The 17,263-nt window shown below is 36.0% G+C and overlaps 2 protein-coding genes across 3 annotated transcripts; both read left to right on the top strand.

The window, feature by feature from the left end:
- The first annotated feature begins 393 nt into the window (after nucleotides 1–393).
- On the top strand, nucleotides 394–9,892 carry TPR7 (Tetratricopeptide repeat (TPR)-like superfamily protein). Its single transcript, XM_086422741.1, has 11 exons — nucleotides 394–764; nucleotides 2,862–3,092; nucleotides 4,270–4,326; nucleotides 4,448–4,576; nucleotides 5,711–5,788; nucleotides 5,975–6,045; nucleotides 6,495–6,547; nucleotides 6,664–6,865; nucleotides 7,637–8,183; nucleotides 8,315–8,458; nucleotides 9,370–9,892. Exons 1-11 carry the CDS (start codon nucleotides 669–671, stop codon nucleotides 9,514–9,516), a joined length of 1,755 nt encoding a protein of 584 aa, XP_086278867.1. The 5' UTR covers nucleotides 394–668; the 3' UTR covers nucleotides 9,517–9,892.
- A 1,852-nt stretch (nucleotides 9,893–11,744) lies between these two features.
- Nucleotides 11,745–17,263, top strand: LOC147385407 (sucrose-phosphatase 2-like). Of its 2 annotated transcripts, XM_086423088.1 has the most exons (10): nucleotides 11,745–11,948; nucleotides 12,048–12,093; nucleotides 14,517–14,607; nucleotides 14,699–14,998; nucleotides 15,144–15,245; nucleotides 15,351–15,545; nucleotides 15,826–16,116; nucleotides 16,284–16,470; nucleotides 16,888–16,934; nucleotides 17,028–17,263. In XM_086423088.1, the coding sequence occupies exons 3-10, from the start codon at nucleotides 14,548–14,550 to the stop codon at nucleotides 17,118–17,120; spliced, it is 1,275 nt and encodes a 424-aa protein (XP_086279214.1). In that variant the 5' UTR covers nucleotides 11,745–11,948; nucleotides 12,048–12,093; nucleotides 14,517–14,547; the 3' UTR covers nucleotides 17,121–17,263. The 2 variants fall into 2 exon arrangements, with proteins under 2 accessions (XP_086279214.1, XP_086279215.1); XM_086423089.1 differs by lacking the exon at nucleotides 14,517–14,607 and having other exon boundaries at nucleotides 11,747–11,948.

Consider the following 17,263-nt stretch of genomic DNA (forward strand, 5'->3'; position numbering starts at 1 on the left):
GAACACCTATATAAGGAAGAAACTATGAGTAAAAGAGGTTGGAATTCTTCTTCTCTAAGCACATTACACTGATCAATTTGGCTAACTTGATCGTCGGAGTGGGCTGTTTTGCAGGTCCCCCCGAGCTTAAAGAGAAGGAAAGTGTAGAGCCATTTCGTGCATCTACAACTTCCATGACGTGTCCCACATTGAAATGGGAAAATCCTCGAGTGACATTAAAGTTGCGAAACTCTTTTCGACCCACTATTAATTATAATGTTTATTATATTATTATTTCCTTCGATGTATACATATACATCAAGATTTGGGTTAAAGAGACCTGGAGATTTTGCCACGTGGTATTGCTCTTCAAATTCAAGGGGGCATTCTTGTCGTTTCGGGAAGCTAATTATATTCGATTCTTGGTTTGAGTCCACCCTTCTCTCTTTGTTCTACTTTGGTGGGCGTTTGCGTTCCAACAGATCTCCATCGATTCCGCATAAGTACTCACCGATTTCTCAACCACTTCGATAAAATCGTCAACCCCTTTTGATTTCTGCAATTTTCTCTCTTAGGCTTGTCTTTGATTAGTTAAAAATTGTCTCTTTGATCAGTTATCGTTTGAAAAAAAAGAGGGTTTTTTTGGTTATCGGTTTCGTTGAGATCGTATTTTGATTTGAAGGTTGAATATGTTTAACGGTATGATGGATCCCGAATTGATGAGGTTAGCTCAAGAACAGATGAGTAGACTTTCGCCAAGTGAATTGGCCAAGATGCAACAACAGGTATAATTCCCCCTTTTTTGATTCTCTAGATATATCTTCAAAGTTTGATTCTGAGAATTAAACAGTTGTTTTTTCCTGGTTTGGGTGTGTGTGATCGAAGAGGAAATCACGATTAAACAATATTCTCTTATTAATTGATAAGGTGATTACATCCAATTATACTCCTGCTAAAATACCTACTAAATCAATACCAAATCGTATCGATAGAATCCTAATAGAAATAGAAATAGTAAATATATTCGTAAGTATTTGTAAGAAGTACATCAATGGCCTGGAGTGTAACGTTCATTACAATTATAACACAACCCTTTATCTCATCGTACTTTCATCTCATCGCTCGAAATTCGTCATGCGGGTGCCGTTGATCTAAATTCGTCGTGCGGGTGCGGTTGATCATCTCATGTAGATTTTTGGAGTGTGTTTGTTGATCATCTCTGTAGATTTTTGGAGTGAGGTTGACCGTTGGTAACCAATCCCGGCATTGGTTGATTTGCACGTTGAAGTTGGAACAATTTATCTTCTTGTCATCGAGCCAACATCATTGCCTCCTGTAATGTTGAAGGTTAAAACATCAACACTTCTTGTCAGATCTCGTCTCGAAGGGGTCTTGAATGAAGAATCCCATCAAGGCTCTATTTGTTCAACCATCAACTCGATTGGAAAGTTGTTCAAACTCTTCTTGGTAATTTTGTACAGATCCAGAATCTTGTTGTATCTTTACCAACATTCCATCAAGATTCTCGTAATTAGTTGATCCAAAACAAACCAACATGGCTTCCGCCATTCTTTCTCATATAAGATATGGATTGGTACGATTATACCATTGAAACCAATTTGACGCAATTCCCTCCACGTGTACCAAGGAAAGGAAAGCCTTTTCGTTTTCGGCAGTTTGATGGCAATAGAAAAATTGTTCTACTTTGTATATAAATTCCAATGGGTTATCCCCATCAAAACGAGGGAAATCAATCCGAGCAAAGCGTGGCAACAATCATCTATCAATCTGATCTTCATGAGGCCTTGGAACCGTTCGATTAACTAGATCATCAACCTGATCTCTTACCGTTGAGTTTCCACCAACAACCTCAGTGACTTGTACTTGAGGATTAGGTAAGGGGGGTGGCTGTTGATCCGCCAATTTCTCCATAGCCTGTTGGATTGACACCAAGGTAACTTGCATGGTGGCGATAGTTCCTTCTAAATGGTCCACTCGCCCCTTTGAGATACTCATCTTTGTTTTCTTCTTTGCTGGCGTGAACACAGTTCATACCCACTCAAACGAGAGAAAGGGAGATCTCGAGTGCTCAACACACCAAGGTTGTGTAAAAACACCGTTAAACAATATTCTCCTATTAATTGACAAGGGGATTACATCCTTTTATAAATAAGGAGTCCTAGTCCTAATAATTTATCAATTCTACTTCTAGTAAAATACATATCCAAATCAAATACCTACTAGATCAATAATAAATCCTACTGATAGAATCTTAATAGAAATAGAAATCAAATCTAACGAAATAGAGTCCTAATAAGATGGTTTGACTTTGAGAATTTATGTTTCATATAGAATTTAGAAAGCCTGTTTGAGTTGGGATTTCTTGAAATTGAAACCAGAACCCCACTCCATTCAAAGGGGAAAAACAAATTTAGGTTTAATTTTATTATTCCTTAAATTTCAGAAAAAAAAAAGGTGTTCTGATTTATGTCATATTCGTGAAATTCATCTTGGTTTGAGGTCCAAGACCCTGAATCAGTTTGATTAATTATGTTAGTTTAGATATCTTGATTTGGGCTTATGTTGGAAATGGGAAATTAGGAAACTGGTTATTTCAAAATCTGGCTTTTTTGTTTGATTGATGATATTTGGTTCGGTGATTACAATGTGATCAAACCCTTTATCCTCCACTCTGATTTGTGATCTTCTAACTCTGTTAGTTTAGTTTGAGAATTAAAAATGGGAAATTTGGCTTTTGGCATCTTAATTCAGAGTCTACGATGTGATTGACGCTGTATATTTTAATATTTTTGTTGCAAGTTTTGATTTATCACCACCCCGTACTTAACACAGTCGTTTTCTTTTATGCTACATCTGGCCAGATGATGTCCAATCCCGAGCTGTTAAGAATGGCCTCGGAAAGCATGAAGAACATGAGGCCTGAAGACTTAAGAAATGCTGCAGAGCAGCTGAAAAATGCCCGTACTGAGGATATGGCTGAGATCAGCAAGAAGATTGCTAATAGCACACCTGAAGAGGTTGCAGCGATTGCTGCCCGTGCTGATGCACAACTCACATATGAATTGAATTCTGCTCAGATGCTGAAGAAACAGGTATCTTTTTTGTTTTTTTTACTTATAAAAAAAAATGGCATGGTTTTAACTTTTAACTTCACTGGAATTCTAAAAAAATTGGAACAAAATTATGGTTTCAGGCCAGACTGAGATAGAATAATTAAGAATCTGAAATTTCTATTCACTATTCAAAGCCAAAAAAGAGATTTCCTTTTTTGTTACGTAAAGAGAGAAGAGAAGGATAGTTGAGATTTTATTTTTTATGATAAAGGTCATAATGATTTTTTCTTATTTTTAGGGGTGGGTTGGGGGCACTTACAGGGAGACGACAAATTATTAAATAAGCTTTTTCTTTCTATAATTCTATTCATAACTTTTTTTTTTTTTTTTTTTCATTTCCAAAATTCGCTGAATTATATATATTTTTGCTGAGTTTTGGATTTATGCAGGGCTGATATTTAGGCCTAACATTGAAATTTAAATCCTTGAACCATTTTCAAAACAGACTGTTTTCACCATCGTAATAAGCTTGAAAGGTACATGGAATTCGGCCGTTGTGTGAATCTTATATGGCTACACCCTAGGCAGGGTAGCATCACGGTTTTAAAACTTGATGTTTTGCCTCGTCTCCCCCCAACCCACCCACTCACACCCAAAAAAAACCATAAAATAAATATAAAAAAAATACTGACCTGACTCATCCTATTTGTCTTATCTTGGATGGGATAAACCTTTTTACTCAGTTTACAATTGTTTACTAATGTGTGTGTGTATATATATATATGTATATTTAATTTTTAAAAGAAATAAGGTGGATTAGAAGATTATTAGTTACAAGATCATATTTTTATATAGATATAAATATTTAAATTATAAATATAATTATTTTAATGAAGAAAACCCAGTTGATACAGTCAAGTTTTTCTGAGTAGCCTGAAGTTTATTGCAAATTGATTGTGCTACAAACCTTAAAGCGGGGTTCCATGGAAAAATTATGTATCTCATATACTTGGGTCTTGTCTTTCGAAGTAATGAATTCCTAGCCATATGCATTCGTATTTTATCTGTCAATGACCTGAAACCCTTTGTCAGTGGCTAATGTTTATTAATTTCTTGGTTGCTTCTGTGGTGCTATCAGTTATTTATTTTCTGTCGAAACATCAGTAATGTATTTGACATCTAACTCCTTTACACTGGGTCCATTTTGACTTGGAAGGGGAATGAGCTTCATAACCAGGGAAATTTCGGTGATGCTGCCCAGAAATACTTGCGTGTAAGTGCAGACCTGATTCTTTCTGTCTTAATTTTATCAATCTAAATTCCATTTATTCTGTTCCATGGCGACATTTCCCTTTGGAAGAAGAACATTCTAATTTGTTCCCTTGCATCTTTAGGCAAAAAATAACCTGAAGGACATTCCAGTTTCCAAAGGCAGAGCACTCCAGTTGGTTTGTTCTCTCAATTTGATGTCATGCTACTTGAAAACAAAGCAATATGATGAGTGCATAAAGGAAGGCTCAGAGGTATCACTAAGCTACTACTCTCTTCTTATGTCATTCTGTGTTTGTTCTAAGTAGCGTTGGTGAGACAATGACGAAGAGAATTCGTCGGAAGATTTATGGGTTTGTAGAAACTTCCAATGAAAAAATGGCAACCGATGATGAGAATTAGGGAAATAAATTAAAATTAATGATTATAATGATGGTTAAGTTTCTAGTTCAGGAAGGTGAAGAAATCTGAAGGATTTCCTCCTTTTTTGTCTTTGTGGGTACAGTGTGCGAAGGTTGGTTCACAAGTAATGGGAGGTGGTTTCCTTTTTTGTTAGTGTGTCTATCATAGGTGTTTTAGAAGTTTATGGAATTATTCCCTTTTTTTTATCCATTAATCATTTTCCCCTTTGCGCATTTTAGTTCTACTTTTATCGGTATGTACATTCCAAAGACAAGAAAAAAAATTCACATTGTCCAGAAAGGTTATCGAGGAAGAAGCAAAATAAATAGTACTTTGATTCATTTATGTTGCTTCTGCATTTCTCCCCCACTATGACTTTCTACAATTGCATGATGATGATCATGTCCATCCATGTTCATGGGGCACAAAGAGGCTGTGATAGTGTCTATCTTCTTTCAGACTGGAATAAAAAAAACTAACAATTTAGCCTTTCCTAGATGTAATGTCCCTACAGGAAAATGGACCCCTTAAATGAAGGTGGGATTAAGAAACCCATACACAAAATGCACATCTTATACACATTTCAAAGATAGTGAGAAACCTAGAGATTCTGTAACAACAGTAATGCACTTTTACTATCTTGGCGACCATTTAATATTGACTTGCACAAGGAAGTCTTATCTAGATTTAATGTTCTGTGATGCTATGTGGACGTTCCACAATCCGAGAATGGCTAATGAAGCCAGGGCCATGAGATTATATCACTATCTCAGTTAGCTTCCAAATAATTACACTTAACCCCCCTTTACCGCCTTTCATGTTAATAGTTGCTACCAGATTCTTTTCATATTTGACTTTGGGCCATGGATTTGAACAAGAGGCATTCCAGTGCCCTTTCAGGGGATAATACTTTACTTTTATGTCAATCTTCTTAATTTATGAGTTGTATTGCATCTCACAAATGGTTTTTGTCTGTTCTATATCAGGTCTTGCAATATGATGCAGACAATGTCAAAGCTCTTTATCGGAGGGGTCAAGCATATAAAGAATTAGGACTATTAGAAGTGAGTTTATTACTTTTATGGACCCCCTTATACCTGAGTCAAGCGAAAAGCACAATGTGATTGTGTTTGGCTAAAAAATGTTGATCACTCCATAGAATCAGTACTGTCTGTGAAGAATATTGCATTTGATGACATTTTTTGCTTGTGTTTTGTGGTGTAACATTTTTGTAACTGGTTTCATATTAGGAAGCAGTCTCTGACTTGAGTAAAGCACACATAGTTGCTCCTGATGATGAAACTATCGCAGATGTCTTAAGGTATGGATTTATTTGATGAGCAAAACTGGGATGTACGGGTGGAATACAATGTAGCTCGGTGCTATATGGACCAATCTGAACCCCATGTCACCCACAGCCCAAAAGTTGGGACTGTTCTATCTTTTAGGCACGGTTGGGTCCTTCAATTACTGTAACTTCTATCCTATGGCCCATCGAAGGACTGCCATAACATTTGGACACTCCAGGCTGATGGGCACGTCTGTTTGGACCCACAACATTTGGAAAATCCAAATTTGTGACCATGGCCTTAGGTGTACAGAGCACTTCCTGACTATGCATTTACCTTAATCTACCCAGATAATATAGTTTCCTCTTGTTTGATGGTTTCTCAAATTGTTATTTTGATTAAAGGGGGGGGGGGGGGGGGGGTTGTGCACTAACTTGCTCTTTCCATCAACATGGCTGATAAAGTTTATCAATCAATACAGGGACACTAATGAAATTTTTTCAAAAGAAGGTGGACGGCGGGAAGCGCCAAGAAGTATGTTATCATTCTTCTTCTTCTAACCATGTCATTGAACCCTGAAAACAACACATATTTCTGGCTTGTTTTGGAAAAAACTCGAACAATTTTGATGTATTTTGCTTGTTTTGCAGGATTGGTAGTTGAAGAAATAATTGAAGAGGTTGGGACATTGCCACCTGAAAGCTCTAATAGCTCTTCGTCTACAAAATATTCTGTAATAGAACCACAGGAAGCTGGAAATTGCTCCCAAAATCAGTCTGGGTCCAAAATTGGGAATCCGACTTCTGATGCTGACTCTTTGCAGAGCTTGAAAGATAATCCAGAAGCTATCAGGTTTGTTTGTGATCCTCTCTTGCTTCAGTATCTAAATTGCGATTTTTTATCCTATCTACTCACTTGTTTGTGTTATAATTTCTTAAGTGTTATTACTTCTTTTCTTTTATTTATTTATTTTTTTCTTTGATGGTTTCCATCTACATATTTTGAATTCAACTTGACTTTGCTCGGGTTTTTGTTATTTTTATCATGGTGAGAGGCATTTTGACACATTTTTTACATGTAACAAAATTGCACATGCACTGCACAGAATGTGAAATGGGTACATACAAGGTCTTTTAAGCATTTTTTAGTAATTTGCATAGGCTTATTATGGTTTTATGTTAATGATTCTTCCAAGGTTTTCTAATGTTCTCTGAATTTGTTTTCCTTTCGTTCCAATGTTCAAGGCCACATTGTTTGCATTTGATTAGTTTCTGACTTGTTAGGCGTGCCGCCATACTGGACAACTTGAAGTTGTCTGACACAGACCCATGCTGTGTCCATTTGGTATTGTGAGCATTTCATTGAGTTCTTGAAAATTTCAAATAAACAAACTGTTATTTTGATTTGGTGTAGTAGTTTAACTTTTGAAAGAATACTTATGTGGCTAAACTTATTCAACCTGAGTTTGTGTTGAGTCAGCGATGTTCACTGAATCTCCTGAACAGGATTTCTGATCAAATTGAAATTATCTATGCTGCTGTCTTAATTTTTTGTTCTTTCATTGATTTGTAAAACTGTAAATCTATTCACTAATACCTGATTTTTTACTTCCTTTTTTTGTAGATCATTCCAAAATTTCATTTCAAATGCCGATCCCGATACTCTGGCTGCTTTGAATGCCAGAAATTCCGAAGGGGTGTCGCCTGACATGATTAAGACTGCCTCAAATATAATGAGCAAGATGTCACCGGAAGAACTCCAGGAAATGGTCCAGATGGCTTCCTCTTTTCAAGGGGAAAACCCATTTTTTTCAGAGAGCACAAGACCCGGATCACTACCACAGGGTGCGTCACCTGACATGCTGAAGGCTGCATCTGGTATGATGAGCAAGATGTCTCCGGAAGATCTTCAGAAAATGTTCGAAATTGCCTCTACTATGAATGGGAAAGAATCAGCTAAAGATGCAAGATCAAAGAATGGGTTGAAGCTTGCAGAAGCTGGCGGAATTCCTGCAGTGAACAGGAATTCTGATGTTGGCGAAAGTAGTTCTTCACGGGGGTTGTTCTCGAGTTCAAGGTCAGACCCGTCTCCTCCGTCAAATATCCCGACATCGATGACTGGTTTACAAGAACAGATGCGAAACCAAATGAATGATCCGGCATCGCGGCAGGTGTACTTGGATTGGATCCTTTTATTTACTTGCTTGTTAAACTTCGTTCTACTCATGTTCTTCTTCTTCTTCTTCTTCTTTTTTTTTTTTTTGATTAATCTCTAAACCTTTGAATGCATGTAAATTGGCAGATGTTTACAGACATGTTTAAGAATATTAGCCCAGACATGATGGCAAACATGAGTGAACAATTTGGATTCAAGCTCTCAAAGGAGGAGGCACAAAAAGCTCAACAAGCCATGTCCTCTTTATCACCGGACGACTTGGATAGAATGGTACTTCCTTACTAATTTTCAAAGATTTTTTTTACCTTTTATTTTATTTAATATCTTACAATTGAATGAACGTTCCACCTCTTCTGCTCATACTTTGGTTGGTTGTATTTCCTCTACGTTTGAAGTCGTGAAGGGTGCTTATTTTCTGTTCTTTCTTTCTGCATCCCACTTCTGGTAACTTAGGTTATCTGTTTCTATCTTACAAGGCGAATCCATTTTTTTATTTATATTTTATTTTCTTTACTGCCCTTGTCATCATCATTGCCATTGTTGGTGTGACTACACTATAGGTGTTCTTTCTCTTTCTTGCTTTGCCCAAGAAATCTTTCCCATTGAAATTCGCATCTATAGAAGTTCCATGACTAAAATCATACGGGCACAACTGCATGTCAGCACGAAGCTTGGAGTTTTGTATATTTTCCTATACATTTCTTTTCTCTTTCTATGGTTTCTTGTTTCTAGAGCTACACCTCTCAAACTTGTGCGGTGGGGAAAGTTTCATCCTTGGTGAGGAGCATCCCCACATTGAGGTGTGTCTAAATTCGGTTGATTGGAACCCTGGGCTATGGTATAAAGGGATAAATGGTTGGGTCTTCTTGCATCAAATGGTAGCAGAGTAGGAGGTCTCGAGTTTGAGACTCTTCCAGTGTGGGTGTATGACACAGGAGCATCTTAGGTGTGAAACGTCCCCACCTTGATTCCACCTATCTCTTCAGTTGCTGCTTTTGGGTCTCCCTGTGTCAGTTGTGACGGCTCAGGACTCTTGGGCTTGTGTTGAGTTCTGAACATAACAAACTTTAAAATTTTAAAACCCGCAGTTCATATGTATGCATGTCAATCATCAAGACATTCTATGACACCATGTAATTTGCCTGGCACTCGTTGATTTACATGTGTACTTCTTTCTTCAGATGAGGTGGGCTGATAGGCTACAGAGAGGAGTAGAAGTTGCAAAGAAGACAAAGAACTGGCTATTGGGGAGACCTGGTTTGATTCTTGCAGTTTGCTTTCTTATATTAGCCTTCATCCTTCAGTGGCTGGGCTATATTGGCAGTTAGACCTGCGACTTTCTGTCGTGATCGTGTGTAAGATCTCTTCAAATGAATCCAACTCTGCTCTTGATTTGTCAACCCTATTGGTCTCTAAAGTACTACAACTTGAGGTCGCTGACGATTTTTTGTGAAAAAGGCAAGTAGCATGATAAACCACATCATCTTAATGATTAACTTAGATGAGCTGAAAGGTGGTGGTGAAGATACCCATGTGTGTGTGCTCTCTTCCTAGTTCTTAGTATTAAATTTTTTTTTTTTTTTTTTTAAATTGTGGGACTCTGTTAACAAGTTAGGGGAGTTCTGTTATTTGCTTGTTACAAACACATTAACCTGAGATGCTAAACATTTTGGAAAATTTGAGTTTGCATTTTCTCTGTTACCATGAACATGCATTTACCAATTAAAATTTTGATGAATTAGGTCTTGGGATGCAAATGTTTGCTAAGGTGGCACCATTATCTTCTTGTTGGTTCCTAAATATATCACCATATCAAGTTTTCCATTTCACCGGCTAAAGTTGCTGCAATTTTAAACCTCCTTGACCTGATTGGAATTTGAGGTGGCTTTTCCCAAAGTTCCATGGAACAAACTTGCCAAGTCAACCAGGCAAATCTTCTTCTTATGAACTCATCGATTTGACCGGGTCAACTACATAAATGAACTGGATCAGATAAAAAAAAACTTATATATAATGTTTTGAGAAGAATAAAAAAAATATATGTTTTTATTTATTTTAAATATTAAATTCATATTTTTTAAATATATTTCATTTAATTCGTCAAAAGTCAACTTGCAAGATATTGACTTGACTTGACTCTCGAAGGCCATCCTAGTCAACCATTAACAGTTAAAAACTTGACTTTGCACTAGACTACTTATATTAAAAATTACAAAACAGCCATTTTAATTATGGGCACATGATCTCAATCCTGTAAGAGACTTATCTGAGGATAAATTTTAACCATTGGATTTACATTTAGAGAGTTGGGATCATGTGTTTTTTTCATGAGTTAAGGGATCCTGACCCTTTAATTATTAGGGTAATTTGGAGACATCCTTTTGGGTATTTAGGGAATGTTTGAGCAAATAGTATGGTCTTCGTGGCTTTAGCTGGTTTTCTTCGAGAATATGCTTGAGATTATTCCAAGACGCAACGGGATATCATATCCTACGTAGGAATATCTTGACCTTAGTGGACCAAAATTTATTCGAGTCAAAGGTCAATCAAGAAAAGTATGGGCCCACGAAGTGACATTTATGTCCTCCACTATTAAAAATATCTGCAATAACTATGTTTTCAATTGTGATTTATAAATACCCCACTACGTTTTGATTAATATTTGAGATATCCCCATTGATGACATGCCCCTTGACCTCGGTCTTCTCCGATAAATTAATAATTAAAAAATGACCAAAATGCCCATCTTCAACTTTTAATCAAGAATTCTTGATTTTTCTTCCCCAAATTAGATATCTTCGAATTTCTTGGAGAAAATTGTTTATTCTACTATCCAACAGTAAGATTCCATCTACTTCAAACTTCATTTCTTAAACCTTAAAATACTATTTCCTTCAAACCTCATAAACAAAATATAATTTTTGAAGTATTTCAACTTTTAAACCTTAAGGTAGATGTTATAATTCTTGACAATTCAAGTGGTTCTTTAGTTGGATAGTTTACCCAATAAGAATATTATTGAATTAGGAGAATTATTTATTTTTCAATTGCTTATTATTTATTTTTTTGTTAAACTTGTTCAAGTAATTTTTCTTCTATAAACATTGTTTCTTTAAAATTATACAAAATCTAAACAATTTTATGAAATAAAACACTTCTTAATGAGGTCAATTCTCACTAATCCCTGAATCCATCAATTGAAAATGATGGATTAGAGATAAGGTTCAATAGATTAAAATAACATATCATAGAGGTCAAAGAGCTTCAAAATAACTGATTTTGAGAAGAAAAATCAAGGGTTTTTTGTTATAGGTTGAAGATGGATGCTTAAGTCATTTTTCATTAGTGTATAAAACAAGACTGAAGTCAAGGGATACAGTTGGGCATCACTTTGAAAACACCAATATTTATTAAATGCGGAGGGGTGAGACTATTTTTCATCTACGTGGCGTCGATAGGAGTTCCTCCAAATGTACGGTGCAGATTGATAGAATCCACGTGTACGCTTCCACGAAGCCAACCTACTCTTTGGTCGTTTCTCTCCATGCACTTGGTTCTACAAAAGAAGCGCCAACGAATTTGGATCGAATTCCCATATCTGATATCTATATTGGAAGGCCAAAAGTGGCTTTCGATTCCCCCTTAAAACTACGCAGAAATCTTTTAGAGATCGATCGAGCATGAATTCTATATATAAATTGGCCCTAGATCTGATTTTCGATTTCGGATTCTTTTAATTCCTCTTCTCATCAATTCTCTGGTAATATCTGCTTCAGTTTCTCTGTAAAAAACGGTTGATTTTTCTTTGATTTTTTTTTTTTTTTTTCATGGATTTCAAGTACTTCTCGTTAATTTGCAGGTGATTTGGGATATCCAATCCAGCTTTGTTTGATCTGAAACATCAGGTAATTGCTTCGTCAATTTATCATTTTTTTTTTCCTTTCTGATCTCATATTTTTATTTCAGTTTTTTTGTGCGTTTTTTTTTTTTTTTTTGGGTTTAGGAAATTAGTTTGGATTTTAATTATTTTCTTTGAAGGTTTTACTGTAAATTTGCAGAAAGATTGGACATTTAGCTCATTCGGTATCGTGTTTCTACTGATTGCTTCTTTGACCTATTATTTACTTTATTAAAACCTTTTCTCTGTTGATTTCAGATCTAAAACTTTGAACAGTTCCTCCTTTTTTCATTATTTCTGTTGGTTAATTTTACATTCTCTAATTAAAACTTTTTTTTTAAAACATCTTATAGGTGATTTGATCAATGTTAAAAAAATTGATTCTCCGTACACTCAAAACTATAGACATGTTCCATGCTGATGACTTTTTTCTATCTGTGCAATGGGTTTCCCAGTAATTTTACTGTTGCCTTTGGTTTAAAGTGTAGAAAGCTGCATCATTCGACCTCCTTATACTTAAGTATCTACTTTCCAAAGAAAAAAAATTATACTTAAAAGGAAATTCTGAGTGAGATGCTCGAATGAAAATTTTAACTAAAAATTGGTATCAATTTACTCAGGTTCGCATAGGTTACTCTTGAGGAATTTCAATTGTCTATTTAAATGTTCCTCAAAGTGTGTGCATCTTGTTGACGACCAAATGAAAAACCCCTTAACCCATAACAACTAGTTTCTAAGTTCTTAAGGCTTGTTAGCCATCCATGTTGTCTTCAGTTGCTGCATTCAAAATTACCTCTCCATACTACAGTGCTGCTCATTGGTTTAGTACCTTTTTTTATATCTAAATTTGTATTTCACGTTGAATTTGTTCCACTTTTTTGGATGTCATTTGGTTGATATGTGGATGATCCAGGGAAAATTCTCTAGACAAATTTATAAGAAAAAAATAATTTGTTTTAAGAATAGGTATATGATAACCTACCAATACTAATAGCAGAATCAACACAAGAAAGTCCATTCCTACTGCAAGTCATTTTTTAAGATAGAATAATCTACTTAAGTTTTACCTGTCCAATATTTGCAAATATGAACTGTTCTATAATCTGCAAAGTTCCAAAACACCATTTACTCATTAAGATCACATCTATATATTGCATATCCAAATAAAAATAAAAAGACAAGTAGAATAAGGAAAATCCAAAAAAATGAAATCACACTGTTGTCCAAACCCTTGCTCCCGCTTTATTCTTTTGATGATTCAAGAAATTTATCTCATTTTTAGAACTTCAATAACTCATCATCTTCTACACCGTATTCCCGTTTTTTGGGTCGGTACGATGAATCCTATTTTTCCATTTTACTCTTTGTTGAGCCATATCTTCAGTGGAGGCAGGTATTTTTATGTTTTCTCATACTGCTTACAACAATGCCTTTTTGGTCTCCCTCTTTTACTTTTAGGGCATCGTTCCTCCTCGTTGGTACTGTCATTGGTGAGGGAGAGAGATTGGGCATGTTTGTGGGTGTTCTGATTGAGAAATAGAGAGTTCTGAGATTGGTCAGTTTAGAGGTTGGTTAGGGGCGGGCGAACTTGAAGAGTCAAATTCGTTCTTGGTTGGTATGAGAATTTTATTGTAAAATAACCTACCCTCATCAAAGGGTTTACTGCTTTTCCCCGTCTGTGTGTGAATTTTTCATAAAAAAGAGATTTTGATTAAATAAATATGCTGAAAATAAAACCTTAGAAAAATTAGTTTGTGAAATGTTGCAAAACAATTGGCTCTTGTATATTAAGGAAAGCCCGGTAAGAAAAGAACTGCCTTGGAAAAGGTGGAATTGTATGTTTCTATTAACCAAGTACTTGAAAATTCTTATTATCGTATCAAATAAAATTTCAAAAGAGTAAAAGATGGGTTATTTTATAAACATTGGTTAATGGCATCTCAAATGTACACCTTGATGCTCCTCTCCAACCGAACACTAAGGAAAAGGACTCAAGGCATGTCTAAAAAGGTGTATAAACAATGAGGGGTATCCCTTCAACAATGAGGAACAACACACCCCCATAATTCATACGTTTGAGATCAGGATTGCCTCAATGCACGTTATCTGTTATTTAACTATGTTTTTTTTCAAATATTATTCCACCAAAATTCTCTATCTCCTTCATTTATTATAGTTCTAGCACAATGGGGCTTGAGGCTTACCCTTCAGGCATCATAAGGTCCTGAGGCCTCATACAGCCACACCATGCCCCCACCTTTCAAAACATTGGCTGTTTGTATGAATCTGACAATGTGAATTAAAGGTGTATTGTTTGTGTAACAAAAATTTCCCAAATGCTTCATTTGAGGTTTTCAAATTTCACTATCAATGTGCATACGCAGCATGATTTTGATCTTCTGAATGTGAATAATGCTTGTAAAATATCAGAAATATCACCAGTTCGCAGTGGTGGTTACTCATGGATAGGCTCAATGGTCCCGCACGTCTTATGATTGTTTCAGATCTTGACTATACGATGGTAGGGATTGTAAACATACGCTTATCACTTATTGAATTTTACTCATTCTCGTCGGTGATTTTTTATTAGACTAGATGATTCGTACTTGTAGGTGGATCATCACGATCCAGAAAACCTTTCACTACTCAGGTTTAATGCCTTGTGGGAAGCCTATTACCGTCATGATTCTCTTCTAGTTTTCTCAACTGGACGTTCACTTACACTTTACAAACAGTTGAGGAAAGAGAAACCAATGCTGACCCCAGATATAACTATAATGTCCGTCGGAACAGAGATAACATATGGTGAAGCAATGGTGCCAGATGATGGTTGGGAACAGATTCTGAATCAGAAATGGGACAGATCCATTGTTACAGAGGAAACAGCCAAGTTTCCAGAACTGACTTTTCAGGTGTGGTTTGTGGTTTATATCAATTCGTTGATTGTTATATTGTCATTTCCTGTTTAAAGTATCTAACATGATAAAAAGAAAATGGGTTTCATTGTGCTTGTATTTGGAGTATGAATATAACTGTAAGATTACAAGTATAATGCAGTCGGAAACAGAGCAGCGGCCACATAAGGTTAGCTTTTATGTGGAGAAAGATAAGGCTCAGGATGTAATGAAGGCTCTTTCAGAACGTCTGGAAAAACGTGGGGTAAGATTAAACAAATGGACTTGTATTCGCCTGAAAAGTAGAAATAATTATTATAATTTTTTTTTTGTCTTCTAAAATAGCTTGTTCATCTTTGTTCTTGACCAGTTAGATGTAAAAATAATCTACAGTGGAGGGATGGATCTGGACATCTTACCACAAGGTGCTGGCAAAGGACAAGCTCTTGCATATTTGCTCAAAAAGTTTAAGTCTGATGGAAAACAACCAACTAATACTCTTGTTTGTGGTGATTCTGGCAATGATGCCGAACTGTTCAGCATTCCAGAAGTATATGGTGTGATGGTCGGTATCTACCACAGCCTTCACTTAGTTCTCCATTGAAACTTGTATATCCTTGTTGGGTTGTTAACGTGTGCACACGTTAAAGTCCATTAACTACACTTTGGAAACAAGCATTTGGGGGCATTTAAGTAAAAAATATATTTTTTAAGGGTAATTTTGGTCTAAAAAACAATTCCCAAGGTGTAGCTAATGCACTTTAATGTGTTGCCCTTAGGGCACGTGCTAACAAAACCCATCTTTGTTTTACCACAGTTCTGTCACTCATCTGCTTGAAATGCAGGTCAGCAATGCCCAGGAGGAACTCTTACAGTGGCACGCAGAAAATGCCAAAAACAACCCTAATATCATCCATGCAACTGAGAGGTGTGCAGCTGGGATCATTGAAGCCATTGGTCATTTTGCCCTAGGTCCAGAGACATCTCCAAGAGATGTTAGGGATTTCTCGGAGTGCAAGCTAGAAATTGTCCATCCGGGTCATGAAGTGGTGAAGTTCTACTTGTTCTATGAAAGATGGAGGCGTGCTGAAGTTGAGAAATCCGAGGAGTATAAGCGGAATTTGAAAGCTGTCTGTGTATGTAGCCAGTCCTTTGGAGTTAACTTTGATGAATTAATTTGATGAGATTTGAATTTGAAACTTCTAGGTTGTATACCCATCTTGTTTTTATATCTTGGGTTGTCGATGAATTTAGTTCTTGCCAGTTACAGACTTTTAATTGCTTAGTTAATGTATTTTGACAGTATCCATCTGGAATCTTTGTCCATCCTTCTGGAGTTGAGTGTCCTCTTCATGACTGCGTAGATGCGATGGGAAAGTATTACGGAGACAAACAAGGAAAACAATTTCGGATATGGGTTGATCGAGTTTCCTCTGCTCAAATCGGTTCAGACACTTGGCTAGTGAAGTTCGATAAGTGGGAGCTATCTGGTGAGACATTTTTCTGTTATTGCCTCCTTTTTTAAGTATCCAATCTTGCTTTTGTACGTTTATTTTTAATTCCATGGGTCCGTTGTCTTCTCTATACTTGCAATTCTAACATTTGTTGTGAGCCTTAATTGTATCTCTTTATAGCCAAATCATGGGTTGCATTAATTAATGGTTGTTCTTGGAGATACAGTGTAGCAAACTTGAACTTAAATACTTTCAAGTTGAAAATTTTAAACATTCAGCTTTAGAAAATTTATTGTTAGGAAAGGATGTAAAACCAAATTCTCTATATATAATTTGTACATCATATTATTTTGATAGGGAAAACATCTGGCATAGTAGGTTATATTAAAGCTCTTTTTATTTTCAGATTTGCTTCATAGTTGCTGTCCCTAACCACTGTGAATTCTCTTGTAGATGAAGGGTCCAAATGTTGTCTGTCCACAGTTTTACTTAGTTCGAAGGTAAGATTTTTATATCTTTAAGTGCTTTTACATACACAATATAGATAATGAACTTCATGATCTGATATGATGGTTGATTTGTGGTTTCCATAGGGTGGGGTACCGAATGGGTTTAAGTGGGTTCATGTGCATCAGACTTGGTTGGATGGATCAGGAGCGATAGATCAAACTTCCTGGCTTTTCTAGATCGAGCCTTCATCCTGGTTCCAGAGTTTCCCAATAACTCATACTTTTTCTTCTGTTATGATAAACCAACCTCACTTGTTAATCTTCAAGAGGATTATACGTACATATATATCTTGAAATAATTCTCATTTTATTTGTATCAA

Source organism: Akebia trifoliata, chromosome 14 (genome assembly GCF_017979445.1).
Source record: "Akebia trifoliata isolate Shusen 1 chromosome 14, ASM1797944v1, whole genome shotgun sequence".
In the NCBI taxonomy this organism is placed as follows: domain Eukaryota; kingdom Viridiplantae; phylum Streptophyta; class Magnoliopsida; order Ranunculales; family Lardizabalaceae; genus Akebia; species Akebia trifoliata.

Excerpts from the sequence above, each read along its gene's own strand:
- LOC147385407 (XM_086423088.1), top strand. The coding sequence starts at position 14,548 with ATGGATAGGCTCAATGGTCCCGCACGTCTTATGATTGTTTCAGATCTT. Across the intron at positions 14,999-15,143 it reads TTCCAGAACTGACTTTTCAG|TCGGAAACAGAGCAGCGGCC; the intron begins GTGTGGTTTGTG and ends AGTATAATGCAG. Across the intron at positions 16,117-16,283 it reads GGAATTTGAAAGCTGTCTGT|TATCCATCTGGAATCTTTGT; the intron begins GTATGTAGCCAG and ends GTATTTTGACAG.
- TPR7 (XM_086422741.1), top strand. The coding sequence starts at position 669 with ATGTTTAACGGTATGATGGATCCCGAATTGATGAGGTTAGCTCAAGAA. Across the intron at positions 4,577-5,710 it reads GCATAAAGGAAGGCTCAGAG|GTCTTGCAATATGATGCAGA; the intron begins GTATCACTAAGC and ends GTTCTATATCAG. Across the intron at positions 8,459-9,369 it reads CGGACGACTTGGATAGAATG|ATGAGGTGGGCTGATAGGCT; the intron begins GTACTTCCTTAC and ends TTCTTTCTTCAG.